This window comes from Ceratina calcarata, unplaced genomic scaffold (assembly GCF_001652005.2).
Source record: "Ceratina calcarata isolate Rehan_Ccalc_2016 unplaced genomic scaffold, ASM165200v1 scaffold525.2, whole genome shotgun sequence".
In the NCBI taxonomy this organism is placed as follows: Eukaryota; Metazoa; Arthropoda; class Insecta; order Hymenoptera; family Apidae; genus Ceratina; species Ceratina calcarata.
The window spans coordinates 118,108-134,272 of record NW_017176396.1 but is presented as its reverse complement, the minus strand read 5'-3'; the positions used below and the strand labels follow the sequence as shown (position 1 = coordinate 134,272).

Below are 16,165 nucleotides of genomic sequence, written 5' to 3'. Positions count from 1 at the left end.
TTACAAATTCCAGTGTTATTCCATGTGAAATACCTACATCTGTATGTTCTATTAAGTTATATTACCACGCGATGCGATTTGAAAATGTACTTCGACAAATGATCTAAATTGACGTTTCGCGCACGTCGTTTTCATTCCCCTAATCTGAACTGCCTATCGACGCGACGCGTGCGACACATCCTTAGCAAATTCGAGACAAACATTTGGACGTGGCACGTCTTTCCAGCGCAAATAATCTTTAATCACTTGTAAAGAGAAATACATTTCTATAATCGCCTATTTATAGTACAACAAGGATTTAAAAAAAAGTCATGGTTGGAACGAAAAACGACAAGGGTTAAAAGAGTTAGGATTTGTTAGCGTGTTGATTATTACATGATCATGCCGTGCGATTGCATTACCAGCCGCCGTGGTTATCTCGCGGTACATAAATTTATCAGCGCGCCGGTGATTTCCCCGACGTATTCAAGAGGTTATATCGGGATCGTCGATGCGTAAGTGTATTGGCTCGCAGTACATCGGTGGCAAGTTCCACGAATCGACGCGTCGAGTGGCCTCGTCGAACATGGAAAAACGAGGGAGGGAAAGGGTATTTCGGAGATAGGGAGGAAGAGGTTAAAACAGGGGAACGGCGATTTCGTGCATAGTCTAGCAGAGAGGAATAAGAGAAAGAGAGATTATGGTGTCATATTTTTGGACGAAAATTCTATAAGTTACGAGAGACGAAACAGAGATGCAGGCGTGTAAGTCGCGTGTGTCCTTCGAGTTCTTCACGGAACTTTGCTGGCGAACCCTCCTCGTCCTGCTCCGTCACTGTCACGTGATCGAGCCACCCTCGCGTGCACCGGAAAACACCCCCCGTATTTCACCTTTTAATGTTCGCCCCGTACGTGTCCGCGGCTATTGTTTCGCGTTCCCTACCGTTCTCTCTCTCTCCGTCTCTCCTGCAAAGAGTGCAATTTCTTTTCACAATCCCCGGTAGGAGAGATTCGTATCGAATGCCGTTGATTATTCATTATGAATGTCTTCGTTTTCATTATGAAACATGTTTCTAAACCCAACAATTTTATATTCAAATGATTGATCAAGTCGAAACATTACATTTTGACAAATATGTTCAATTAATGCTAATAAGATGAAGTTCCCGGGAATTTTTGTCTCAGTTAATAACTCCACTGTCGATAACGAGTTGGAAATCTTTTAGTTTGTAAGCGGAACCCATCGGGTTCGTTTAACCTAACCAAACTGATCCGGCTTATCGAGTGGCTCGCCGCTCGGTAGGTAGAGAGGCTGTCGTGTCCGACAATAGGCACGGCTGTACCACTGAAAAGCGGCTCCACTCGCGTCGGGTTACTCCACTGCATTGCCGCGATCCCGTACTCTTCTCTCTGCCTCCATTTGAAAGATTGTAGTAGCGGGAACGGGACAAGAACGAAACCGAGACACGCTGGATTTTATCGTATGCGACGATCGTCTCGAGCCAACTTGATTTGCCAGTAAAATCCAGCAAATTTATATGTATAAGATGCATGTTTTTCATGTGAACAATAATCAATGAGAGGAATTCGAAAAATAAAATTATTACGGTTTTATATAATAATTGATATTGTGTCACATACTTTAATAATTTCATCATTAAGAAAATTGATTCTCTGAAACGTTTAGGTTTATTTATATTAATATAACGTAATATATTTGAGGATAAAAATAACATCAGTGGAACCAGAATAGAGAGGCTATACATATAACACTTGTTTTTAATAGTAATTCTACTTGGTGTATGATTAATATTTTATAAGCTATAGTTACAATTATTTAACATTGGCTTAAGTGTCCTGAAATCAGAGTAATCAGTTTTGAGTAACTCCTTGACCAATAGAAAGGTCAGGGCTAGTTTCAAGCAGTTAACTGAATAAAATTCTTATCTCCTTACAGTTACCAAAGTTAGTAGTTGACTCTCGCTCGTTTCAAATTAGATTACGCGAGTTGTAACGTATTATTGTACCTTGGAATAATCTACGAATACATTTTTAGAATAATGGAAAATAAGTTTCAAGGCTGTTCGCATTAAATTATACGTCGAACTGATTTGCTGAAAATTAGTAATTTGCTTTTTTATCGGCCATCTCTGGCTGAAATAATTGACCCGGGGGATTAAGGTGGGGCCGAGTACGAGGATAAATTGAAACCAGAGCGATTTGTAGTTCGATTCGCGATTACCTGTCGCGTCACATTTTTTCATGGATTAAAGCGAAATCGATCCGCCCGATTAGGCCCCGTTCAGCGTTTGTCAGGATTCCGGTAACCCATTTCCTCACAAAACGTTTGATATTACAATTGAAATATGTAGTTTACAGACTATGACGAGAATTTTATTTTATTTTTTTAATAGGAAGGATTGCGCAACAGAGACTCTGAAGTTAAGCCTGAAACATTACATATTTATTCATCTGTATATGCATGATTATCTTGACTGACTCATTCATCAATGCCTAGCAAAAATTATGGTACCGATATACTTAAAATTTTTAGGGTAGTTTCTTATGTTATAATTATTTGATTTATTGGCGCACATTGAGAAAATGCACATGGCCTGTATCGGCCGTTCATCTACCGCGATTTTCCTACATCAGTGAAAAATGAATACTTCCGTTTTTCATCAGAACAAAAGTATTCGAAGCTTCTAAAAGTCCATAATATAAGAGAAGACAGAAATGTATAGTTAGTTTACAATGTAACGATGTCAATGAATTTCGTTGCTAGGATGATAAGTTATGATCACATTCCGTGGATTACGCTGTATCTACGCAAGCCGATGACAGGGGTGGAGTTCACCATCTTCAGAGACTTGCGCACAATCCTCGGCTATTGCAGCTACGCAATCGAGTATCCAGCAGCGTAAAACGAAGGATTACTTTTCCTCGGACGCACATCGGGTTTCTCGTTGCAGTCCAGTACCCATCCGAAGGTCGCGCGTAAACGAAATGGCGCATGCATTATGCTAAATTCCAAGTCATATCTTCTTTTATCTTTTCAATATTGCGTACGGCTCGACTGTGTATGTCTTTCAAGTCTTGTCTTGATTCTCGTCCCTCGTGGAGTCGGTTCCCTTCGCGGCTCTATTATGGTTTCGTGGATCATTAGGCGAGCAATGCTTAAATATTATGAGCCTCGACTCGAATTCCTCGCCAACTGTTTTGCACGCACCACGGAATGTTTTCCCGCGGATGGGATGTTTGGTTTCCGGTGTCACATAGGCGCACTTGCTTGTATCGTACTTAATTACAAATCGACGATAAATATGTTGCAGCCGGATGCAACACGAGGTCGTTAAATATTAAGATTTTTGCATGGAAGTTATTGCAGGACATTTAACGTTTCGTTAACTTTGTTTTAATATTACAAGATTTTCTTTAAAGGAGTACGATTTCAACTAATTAGTATCATCGTAGTAACGCAAATTATTAAAATATGCTATTTTAATTGCAATTCGAAGTTATAAAAACGTTCATTTTTTATTACTTATACATTTACAATGTTTCTAAATCGTAACAATTCGACGAACATTAAAATGTTAAAAATAATTACTAGTCCATAGACTTTTAACATTTGGATTTAACTGTATTTGGTACTAGTGATAAACGGATATATTTAGATACATTTCATTTCGCTCCCAAAATCAACAAGCTTGCAGTTTCAAATCTTTTAAAACCGCTCTCTATTTTAACAACATACCAACATCTCCATTCTCACGTATTACAGAGATTGAAAACGTAGTCCAAAGGCTTGCTAACTTGTCGTCCCTCGGTATAACTGTCAACGATGGCTTATTCATAGCAGCAAGGCTTACAGCCACTGCGTTTGCTATGATTAGCGATTACCGCATTGCGGTATCATATATTCCGCCAATTCTCTCAATTGTGAGTCACGAATCGTTGCTCTTCTATGGAACGCAACGACGGACTTATACGCGTCCGTTAATCACTGATAAACTTGCTCTAGTCAATCTTAAGTTTTACTTCCGCTTTACGTCTTGCGAGTCTGACAAGTTGACCAACAGGAGATGAACACTACGATGTTTTTTCACCGAACCTAAGAAAGATAAATGATACCTGTCTGGTCTAACGTGACATTGAACAATATAGGATTTAGTATTAATTTGTAAAGGATGTGAAGAACTAATTAAATTAATTGTTTTATATCAGCCATTGAACAGACATCTGGAAAACAGAAAGAAAAGGTTTTGAACCGTGAAATTCCGTTTTTCATGAAATTCGCCAGACGTCAAGAATAACTAAAAATATGAGATACGTATTTCGTTTCATCGGCGGTTTCTTAAGTTTAAGGGGCGAAACCGCTCTACAAAATTAAACCCTTAAGTGTTATTTTTGGAACAAAAATTACATGATGAAAAAAATAAAGTTGATTAAAAATTTTCTGAATCATTTAAAAATATTACGTTGACAGCAGTTAATTTTCGAGGGTAATTTCACCCCATAAACTTGAGCTACTGCAACTAAAGAAATACGTATCTAATATTTTTAGGTGTACTTGAAGGCTGTATATCATTAAAATCCAATTCTAACCGTTCAAAACCTTTCCTTGTAAGTGTTATTCCCCAGTCTCTTGATTTATAATTCTTGTTCGTATTATTTATTAAAATGGCCTGTGTTAAGAAACGAAAGAATAATTGAAAGAGATGAACCGGATAGGAATGATAAGACACGGTTCATTTAAATGCTCAACCATTAACATGATTATTTATTATACCCTGATAATAAATGATCGTGTACCAATTCGCATAAATTGTAATTAAGCCCAGTTCCCATCAAACGAATCAACTGTTGGTTATCTCAAATGATTAAAATGAGAATGAAGTTGGACGACGACACACGCTCTCTTAACTGATTGCCGACACACACACACATTTCTCAGATCAATAATGCGTCGCGTCGCGCAATCACCTGCTCGAATGGATATTATTAATTACGTCGGAGACGGCGCTAACCGTTCGGCTAATTAATAACTAATAGCCGGGGCAGGCCTCTAATTTCAGATGTCCGGAATATCTGTACCGTGAATGTTGGCAAACTTGTTTCATGATTACCTGTATGATTGCTACTACAGGTTACGACAGTCGTCTTTACTTAAATTTAACCCGTGCGGCACAATTTATCAACCATGTAAATAGTACAGCTCATCAATACTGATGAAAGTTTAACAGCTTCCTAATTTAATGAAACTGACTCATTACCTAATCGGGTTAACATTTTCCTTAATGAATTATTCACAATTTATACGACTTCTAACTATTTCGCCTTGTCATTACGTTTAAAGTAGTTTAACAATAATGAGGTATGTTACAATGAAATGAAATTCTTTATACTTATTAAATATTTAAGATCTTTATTTGAAATTCATAAAGTATATGATTGTTGACATTGAGTCTTCAAACCTTATTTTAAATAGAATTTCACTTGAACATTTTTCAAGTATATGTTTGCATATCAGGTATAAAATGCTATTCTTTTATGGAGTGTCACCTAATACATAAAATATTTATTAAATAGAGTATGTGTTATGTAACAACTTGGAGGATGGCGATTATGCAGACGCGTTTGTGCGGCTCCCTCGGACGCAGAGTATCGATCGATAAGCCGTTTCGCAGAAGCATACATCTGGTTGGGTGTACGCGAGTGAGGAATATCGTTCGAGAAATACGCGTCGATCGCTAATGGCTGCCGCATCATTAACGGTGCTCCGCGATTGGGAATCCTCTGAAACATACTCGACTCGCGGAAATCTTGCTTCCGAGAGTGTTTTACCTTTTGCACTACGAGCATCCATCCTATTGGAGAAAACGTTTAAATCTTGTTCGATTATAGAAATATAATGATAATCGTTTGAATAGTAAAAAGAAAAATTATAGTCTGTATAAATACATAGATCAGAAGAATTTTTAGTTGTATATCATATTTGATTAAAAAGTAAAGAGAACTGTAATTGATGAAAATATAAACTAATAATATAGTTTAAAATGTGAGTAAAAAATTATGTGAAATGGCATATGAAGGGTTCTATTAAATTATAATCTTTTCTTGAGAAATTGGTGATTAAATTATCTCGATTTTCCCACGGTAACAATGAGCAAGCAAACGAGGAGAGAAACTACTATGGTGAGAAATAGAATAAAAAGACTATCAACCACTCCAGAGATGGATAAGAGGAGGACCACTCTATGTCCTGTCTTATATACAATTTAAAATGTTTTTTTCTGTTCGCAAAGTAGAATCTGTGTCCCCCAAAATTCATTTAAAAATGATGCGTTCTACAAATATTTCTACAAATATTTTTTATTTAAAAATGACACTGTAACTAGAGGTAAAACAAATATTTAATGAATTTTATCATTTGATACATAACGTGTAATGCACATTATCATTTACATATTTACAATGATGTGAATGGTGGTAGAGATGAGCACCTCTGGGTTAAGGGTCTACGAAAGACCTCGGTGGATAATGTACACAAGCGCGCGTCTCAGGACCTCTCTCCATATTAGTATTCCCGTCCGCACAGGGAAGATCCGAGGCAGTTTCGCCAAAACTCCTACTTGTCGTAAGCAACGGATAACAAGACACGTGCTATGCAGATGTCGCGGTCAGCAATTCCCACCGGTACGCCCCGTCGTGATTTAGGCTAATTATGCCCGACCCGAGTCTCGACTAGCACGAGCTTTCTACTATAAAGGGCGTCATAACTAAAAGCCCACGGTGTTTCCTTCCACTTCCGGCGAACTATACCCCGTTCCGCGCAACGAGGCTGTCAACCTTTAGGAAGTTCGAATGCCACGAGAATTCCATTATTGGTCCGTGATTTTTATTATTTGTATTAGAATTTTTATTGACTTATAAGTAGATTGCGGATTTTATGCGATTAGTGCAGAAATGATAAATACCGCATGTAATGTATAAAACAAGATAGAATGTCGAAAGCTGAATACATAATCCAATGTTTAAACAGTCGAACAAATGTTTATATCAACCATCGTTTTTAAACTGATACCATGAATGTTGTATTTTGCACATAGATCTGTAAACTATCTATAAGGATATTTACTTCTATAAGAAAAAATACAGATTTTAAAGAAATCTGTTGTTCAGTGGTTTGTGGTTGTTTAGTTGAATTCACGTTTTAGTGATAACGTGAAATGTTTTCTCATTCTTGTTTGCACCGATAGAAGCGTGCGTTACACAGTGTAAACTTGTAAACAGACTGAGTAAACACGTTATGCTATCGATATACGATTATCTAATATAACCTCGCTGTTCAGCAAACATACTACTTTTTCGGAAGTGCCCGATAACTCCGTGATTTATAATTGCGTCAGTGGTGGTGATCACTGATTGTAACACGTTTTTCTGACCTTTTTCTCACTTACTCTCATCGGAAATGTGATTACTATAAGAAAAAATACAGATTTTAAAGAAATCTGTTGTTCAGTGGTTTGTGGTTGTTTAGTTGAATTCACGTTTTAGTGATAACGTGAAATGTTTTCTCATTCTTGTTTGCACCGATAGAAGCGTGCGTTACACAGTGTAAACTTGTAAACAGACTGAGTAAACACGTTATGCTATCGATATACGATTATCTAATATAACCTCGCTGTTCAGCAAACATACTACTTTTTCGGAAGTGCCCGATAACTCCGTGATTTATAATTGCGTCAGTGGTGGTGATCACTGATTGTAACACGTTTTTCTGACCTTTTTCTCACTTACTCTCATCGGAAATGTGATTCAATATACTCGTTATTACATTAAACAATTCAAATTTTTATAAAAAACATTTTTCTTTCTTTATTAAACAAAATTTACAATTTCACAAAAATTGCAAGTACCTTACAAATAGTATTTGTGATGTTAACTCGAACAATAGTGTCTCTGTGGATTTTATACTTCAACATGCAATCATTTATACTGTATACAAAGAGAAGCATAATATCCTGACAATTGCATGGCTCCAACCCACGCGCGAGCCATCGATGTAACAATAGTAATCGCTTAAACCGTACAGAACAATTTGAACTCGACGATTATCACTGCAACCGAACGGGGATATCTCAGGGTCAACCTGCTCCAATCGTTTTCATTACAATCGTTCCTAATTACAGCTCGAACTCCGTCTAATCGATCAAATCTCTTAATTAATTCTCGAGGAGGCAATAAATCAACCTGTCGATTCACTCTTTCCTTCAATCAGAATAAACTATTAAAGTGTTGTTAAGAATCTTGTATGTCCGAAAGTATTAATTGCTGTTCTTTTTATGTATTATTCACTTAACTTCACTTAAGTCCTAACCCTGACCTACCCTACAAGTCTAAACAAATATTAAAAATCAAATATTATTGACCAAATACTACATATTAAAATGTCGAAATTGAAGCAGGCTTGTTATTCCAACTGAAATCTAAATACTTAGAAAGTGCATAAAATTGAAAATATGATTAATCTACAGAAAAACCCAGCAAATATTTATACAAATCAAGAGTTATCGACAAAATGTTACAAACATTATTTGAGATGATTGTTAGAAAGGAAAAGAAGTATTTTCAAATTGAAACAGGCTTGTTATTCCAATTCAAATATGATCTAAATGATTGGAATATATAAAATTAAAAATTTGATCATTTACTGAAGATGGTGATCGAGGCTTGGCTCGATTGTGCGTAGCCGGTGCTGGAGACCTTGTGATACTTAAGCAGAGTCGCGTCGGTCATAAGTCGTTCGCTATAATAAAGTATTGACGAGGCATGTACCGAGGTACGGATCGAGCCGATCTCCATCACCGCACGGTGAGCACGAACAAAGGACTGGTCAACCAATAAGTGGTTCGAGGCCAAGGAATACGTCGCCCGTTCTTATTATTCGATGATTCGTAAATCGGTTTCAGGTCATTAAAATTATCCTTCAGATCAGCTATTATATATAATTAATATTTAAGCTTCATTTCTGTGAAGACTCTTGTGTTTCCTTTAGGATATTTATTAGTTACACAAATAAAATTGATTAACTGTGAAGGAAAATTCTATGATTCATTTCACTATTATGTATGACATATTAAGAAATTATAAAGAATGCTCTTCGAATATGCAACATCAAAAAATTGGCTAAAGGGAAAGGAAGTTGTATTTCTCTTTTGTATAATCGGCCCCAAAATTAAGAAAACATTACAATTTTCTTTATAAGAATAATTATTGATAATTTAGCTTGAGCTAAATACTTTATTACAAGACTAACATATAATTTCGAATAAAAGGAAGAACAGATCTTTTAAAGTTGGATGTACAAACAAAATATTTTTAGTAAATTTTTATAATATCCACAACAACATGTTCTTGTATTTTATCACTACAGTCTCAGTAGTAATTACTGGATTCTGAATCTTTATGTAAGAGACATATAAATGCATTTCATTTGTACAGATTTTTCATTCATATAATTTCATGATACGAAATTTACTTTAATTGTTTCATGTATTTTTGGATATTATACATAATAGATTTATTTTTGCACATGCAGTTGCATGCAAATTCGCAGACTAGTTTAATTATTATCGGAGGACACGATATTCGTTGATTCCCTTTATGAGAGAAGGAAAGAAAGGTGGAAGTCAGCCTAGATTACTGGTGACTCGATTGTCGAGGTCAAGAGTCATCGAAGTCATACAGGACAACGCGCCTTATGGCGGTCCCCCTTTTATGCCGGCCGGAGGATGAGATATTGAAGAACGGTAGCCATTTCGTATCATCAATTCGGGCAACGAGCGACGACAGGACAATAGTCCGCCACTTGTCCACCGCATTTTTTCCAGAAACCGAATTCCAGCCCGCCTGCGGCGAGCCCGTTGTTCCCCTCTGTATCTCCCGATTAAAAGCACCCGCGATTCGATCCATAATACCATCTGAACATGAATCACACGTACCGTAGATCACGCATACACGATCGTTCCGTATCACGAAAAAAATTGAATAAAATACATACCCTATGTGCACATTATTTCTTGCCAAGGACTCAATCGATCATCAGGTCAAGCTTCACCTTTCCAACATTGTAGTGGGATGTAAAGAAGGATATTAATTTAATCTTAAAGTCCACATGTTTATCAAAAGACTATGCATTTTTATACGTATAGAATTGAATGCGAAAAAATATACCTACAAAAATAAATAAGGCAGCTAATATAAATTAATGCTGCTATTAAATTCAGAGGATGGAAATGCACTTACAAAAATGTAATTTTTTCTGAAAATCCCCAGTTCATGTTGCTCCTGCAAACAGACCCAGATAAAAATATATTTTTCCCAAATAAATATTTGAAACAGTTATTTATTTAGTAAATACTTCAAATCATTTATTTAATCAATTATTTCATTTTGCATTTCAGGTGTCTGCGGGTCAGCACATGCAGCTCACGGGCGATCTAAAGCCGAACGTGTCGGTGGCGGCCCAGCAGGGTATGTACTTCACGCAGCAGCCAAGCCAAAACCAGTCAGGACCCGGAGGCCAGACCGACACCTACTGTTCCGTCTCCCAATCTCAGACGATCAACTTCACGCAACAGAGTCTGAGACAGAGAGCGGCGGCAGCTGCCGCGGGTGGCGTTCCGCAACCCGCGGGTGCACCCGGTGCTCGAAATCACCCTCAGCAAGTACCACCGAATCAGGTTGATCAACACCAGCACGCGAAGATCATCCAACAGCAGCAGCTGATGCGTGCTCAGCAGGTAAGCTTTTTTATACTTAAAATTAATGTATAAGATAAATCAGTAACAAGTAACATTTGAAATTATATCCACTGATCATTGATTTCATTATACAATTTGCCGAAAACATATTTTAGTTTGACAACATTTATTTACATTGACGCGCTTCTTCATATTTCTTAAATCAAGGAAAGCCTACGAAAGAATTAATACAATTTTAATACACATTCATACAAAAGGTTGCATCACCCAAGCAACCCGGTGGCATAAGTTTAAATAGTCGTAAAAGTAGAACGATGAACTTTGGGTTAGAAACAGTAAAAAGAATAAGCCACATGCTCTTATCCGGATGACACACGAGAAACTAATTACGAATCAGAGACTATTTATATGAATTTCATCATCTGGGATCGTATACATTATTTTAATATAATCATTAAATTATGAGATATTGCATGTAATATTTCTTACTGATTCATCTTATATTGGCTGATGCAAGAAGTACCCAATTTAACAATTATAAAGTTGAGATATTGTCATTTAACGATATGTTTATATAATTTCTAGCACACAAATTAGGTTTGACTAGTTCATTTTAAGAAAAGTTTTCACACTGCTAAATGCGAAATAATCTGACACTATTATAGTCCTCATATAAAATGATTAAAAGTTGCAGAATTAAGAATTAAAAGTCCAGCATTCGTACTGGTAAAATTCTGAAAAACTGAACAGATTGAAAATTTAAAATAAAATATAAATGTAACAGTATTTCATTAATAATGCAATAATGTTTCAATATTTAAATATTTCATACAACAGTATTTGGTGCTGCTTGTTTCACATACATTAACATAACATTTCTGAGCAATTCGCATAAAATACGAGTATAATAGAATTTTATTTCACTCATGATGCAATAATATCTGATTAGTATTTGATGCTGCGTGGAATATTTTGGAATAAGCGAGTAGAGGGCACGATCGATGGTCTCGAAGTATTCCCGAGATGTCTTGCACGATACCCGGTCGGTATCCAGGGCGTGAACGGGCTAGTTTATGGTTTAATTATCTAATGGTGGAGAACGATCCCTATCTATGCTAATACAAATGGCGTTTCACTTGTAGTGGTTTGGGGAAACTTGATTAGCAACGGGTTTAGTTTAATCTCGAGTTCATGGATGCAATTGTAATTTTAATTCTATATATACTCTAGTATGAGGAACGGAATTTCATATTTTCATATATCCTGATATTCTTTCATAATACTTATCATATTATATATACAATAATTAAACTATATAAATATATAATCATATATAAAAGTATTCGATATACTACACGATTCTCATAGTTGACACGAGTTTTGATATATCTAAATTAAGTTTCTTAAATTAATTTTTTGAATCATCTCCATTTGCTTGTCACACATTAAACATTTATACAAAACGAAATAACGCCTATAGACATTGGTATATCTCCTTGTGCAATTATTACTTTCTGTATTAAAAAGTACACTTCCATAAATGAATTGCAAATTATTACTTTACTTATAATTACATTCTACTGAAGTCGTTCTATGTAAACGGTAGTTCAACTGTATATTTAGAAACATTAAGTCGTCAGCATGCAACAGGTCCTATCGCCGCTCCTTCGTAGCAACTTCTGTCACGTTGAAAGAAGCGACGCGACAACGCAAATAGGGCGACCGCGTCTCGCAGAAGTCGCTGGAACAATGAATGGAAATTTTTCTTTACCACCACTTTTCTATTATTTAGGACAAGATGTAAAACACGTTAAATGAAAGCGTCTTCTTCCATGAATGACGATGATATTTGTGCGAATTGCCAAAAACTTATAGCTTTCGAGATATTAAAAATATATTGTCACTATTATAGTATCTTTTGTTTAAATGCCTCCCTGCGAACGGAGATAACGTACGACGCGTTTTATTTTTATCGCATGCCAATCGCGATAAAAATAAGCGAAACACCAGTTGATATGTACAAGGATACTAATTGCGGATAAAACGATGTACAAAAAATCAATCTAATGAGAAGGTTGTCATTTCGTAAACAACATGTACAAGCGCATTTATCCAAGTTATCATAATTTCAATTAGAACGCACTGCGTAGCATTATTTTTTGTTATACATGTTTACTTTACCTGTACGCTAACACTCAAAAGTATATAGACATGTGTTATTGTTTTAATATATGATCGGAATTATTATTGTTAAAACAGTATTTATTATCAAATTCTGTTATTTTAAGTACTTTATTGGTAGCCTCCCTATTATTTCCAAATTGATTTAATTATGACATGATTTATTTAAGTTCAGTGCGACTTTTTCATGACTCATTTTAGTCTGTCGCTTGCATAGTGTCCAAGGTAAAAAGAAAAATACTTATAGAAACTGGAATAGAGTTATATTATACATTTCCGAGTAATGAAAAAATTAATATCCAGAATGTCAAGGCTAGTAAAAATGGTATTTGAACCATACGATAAATGAAAATTAGTTACTGTTAGTAAAAGATATTTAATGAAATGTTGAGCAAATATATTTCCTAAATCAAATAATCTATCAAATTTTATTGCATAAGATTTGTAAATTTTTTATTAACATTTGGTGTACAATTTTATGCAATTCGCAAAATTATGAGCAGTTCGATTTGACGATAGGATGGTATAGAATTTCGTTTACTCCGAAACGTAAAGCTTATCGTATTCCGTGAATATTCCAATGACTTCCACAGAAGTGATATAGCAGCTAATTAGGAACTGTAATTGAAATCAATATATGTAGTCCGAAATTTAGATGCCTCGTAATACTGTCCTCCAACTTACTGCTTTAAGAAGTGATATTATAAGTTTTGAAACGGGTAGCACCACAGAATTTACCAAACATAAAAATTCAATAAACTTTATTATCTGATATTTGGAAACTGTGATTAGTGTATGCACAGTTTTGTGAAATTAGATTCAGAATTTGATCAGTTGTTTTTGATTAAATGATGAAGACGTACACGTAATGTACACGCAATGTACTCGCAATAGGATTTATTAACGAGTGACTCACTCGTTTATAATACCAACGTTATTCTAACAACGTTAAGGTATATCCGATCATGCTCCAGTTACTAATTGTACGTTTCGCGCAATTGGTTACTCACTCTTCGTCAACGATGACCTTTCTTCTTCAATGTATAATCATGCGATCACTGATTTTTATGCAAAATATGCACAGATCTTTTCATACTAAATACATCTTGTCTTACTTTGTTCTTCAAAATTGTTTCTCAATGCGTAAAAATTCGCAATCTACTAAACACTTATACTATACGAAGTGAGAAAATCATTTGACTGAATACAATACTGTAAATGCATAATTTAAAATAAAATATGTAAAAGTGCGAATATTTTTTTGTGTTTTCAACACCGCTACACTTTTCGCAATCTTTATTGCATCAACAAAGTAACAGGATTGCATCAGTGAAATAATAATTCTGTTGTATTAATTAAATGCATGATTTATTCCATCAATTAAATATGAATTTTGATTGATTTCATTTATACAGCGTACTATGATACAAGTTGAATTTCTTGGTTTCCCATAACTGAAATCTAATCATTTTGTTGATTTTTTTTAGGCGATGCAGCAACAACACATGGCCGGTGGTATGGGCGGCGTCAGACCACCACCACCCGAATACAAAGCGGCCCAGGCCCAAATGATGCACGCCGGTATCGGAATGGGTCAGCAAGCCAGGTTTCCAAATGCCGGGGCCATGCGAAGGGTTACACAACAACCTATGCCACCTTCAGGTAAGTAAATAATTTCCACTGCAGTCTATTTAATTCCAGCATGTGTGTATGTACATACCTTCATACCTAAATATAGGACTTCATATAAAAAATTATACTTGTTAGTTTTAAAGTCTCGATTCAATCTCAAAATATCTACCAATTAATTTGGATAGACATGAAAGATAGATGTAGGATTAATGATATGAAATGATGTGAAACGTAAAGAACATATTTATTAACATAAGAAATGACGATTGATATAATAAAATGGTAATACATTAATAAATATGTTATTAAATTATAACATATATATATAAATAATAACGTACATTGGATATTCATCAAACGAAAGGGTAGACAATTACTCTCTACGAATTTTTTAAATGCATAAATAGTAATGGTAGAATGTTGAATCATGTTGATAGTGCAGTCTTGCGACCAAGAATGGAAAGTTAGGTGGCACGTGTGTTGATAGAACTGAACTGCTATTCGAATCCTATGTTATCTACCCTGAAAGTGATGGCTCATGTATATACTGGTCAAAGCCGAAAGGCACTCAGGGTAATGAGACGCTGGGTTCTGCTATCGATTCTTCCGTCTTTGCTCAAACGCTCTTTCACTTCGTGAGGCTGTTCCATAGTTTTAGTTTTCTATGGTTTCAATTTTCCACTTTTTTAGATTTCGATTTTTAGGTATTGGACTGATAATCGATAAAATTCGTTTAAATTCAGTTGTGTTGATTTCAAATTCCAGGCGGCACTCTTACTTAATAATCGAATCGTCTATAAGTGTCTGATTTTGAATTGATGTTGGAATAGCCCAAAGTTTTTACTATTATTAATTAATTTGAAATATCTTTAAAAGTTTTAATTGGAAGGTAAAGATTTGTTGGAAATGCATTCTTCAGAAACTCTTATTGCTCGACAAAATTTAATAACTACTGAAAACGTGGTATATTTATTCTTCGTCATCAAGTGTATTAATCATTATACATGTAGAATCGTAACGCAAATCCAGTAAACCAGACCTTGAAGAATAAACGGTGAATAATGGATGAAAAACATTTGATCTACCATTCTAATAATGTTTACACACTTCTTAACCATCGGTTAGACCAAGTATTCACGGAAATGAATCCAATACGTTGGATACACTCCACACCAGAAAGAGTAAGGCACTATGAGCACAGAAGGGGAAAAGGCGGGGGTGAAAGTAGAGGAACGGGGATCGTAAATATTCTTATATACCGTGGAGCTTGTACGAGGCACCTATTGATCTGCACGGAAGCTAGTTTCATAAGATTCTGTCCCGAACTTTCCCAAATCCACGAGACTACGTTTTCTTTAGAATATCTATAGTGGCTGCAAAAATATCAACTGGCACATCCGCCTGTTTTTTTATTAAATCTTACACAATAGTTCTTTTATTGATATTTTCCGTTGTGTGAATGTAATATATGTATAAGAGAAATGACGTATGTGATGATTAATAAAATATTAAATATAATATGATTCATAAATACGGTGACTGTATTGTTTTGAAGAAAATAGAAGAAAAATTGTTTCATAGTGAATTTCAAATTTCTGATTTCAA

General features: G+C 35.4%; 1 protein-coding gene across 2 annotated transcripts in view; it reads left to right on the top strand.

Moving 5' to 3' along the window:
* The window catches only part of LOC108628483 (neurogenic protein mastermind), an 80,927-nt gene that overhangs the window by 58,600 nt on the left and 6,162 nt on the right, over positions 1–16,165 (top strand). For both annotated transcript variants that reach the window (XM_018030441.2, XM_018030439.2), the window contains exons 3-4: positions 10,448–10,786; positions 14,416–14,590. In XM_018030441.2, coding sequence (XP_017885930.1) covers positions 10,448–10,786; positions 14,416–14,590 — 514 coding nt within the window. The remainder of the gene's footprint in view (positions 1–10,447; positions 10,787–14,415; positions 14,591–16,165) is intronic.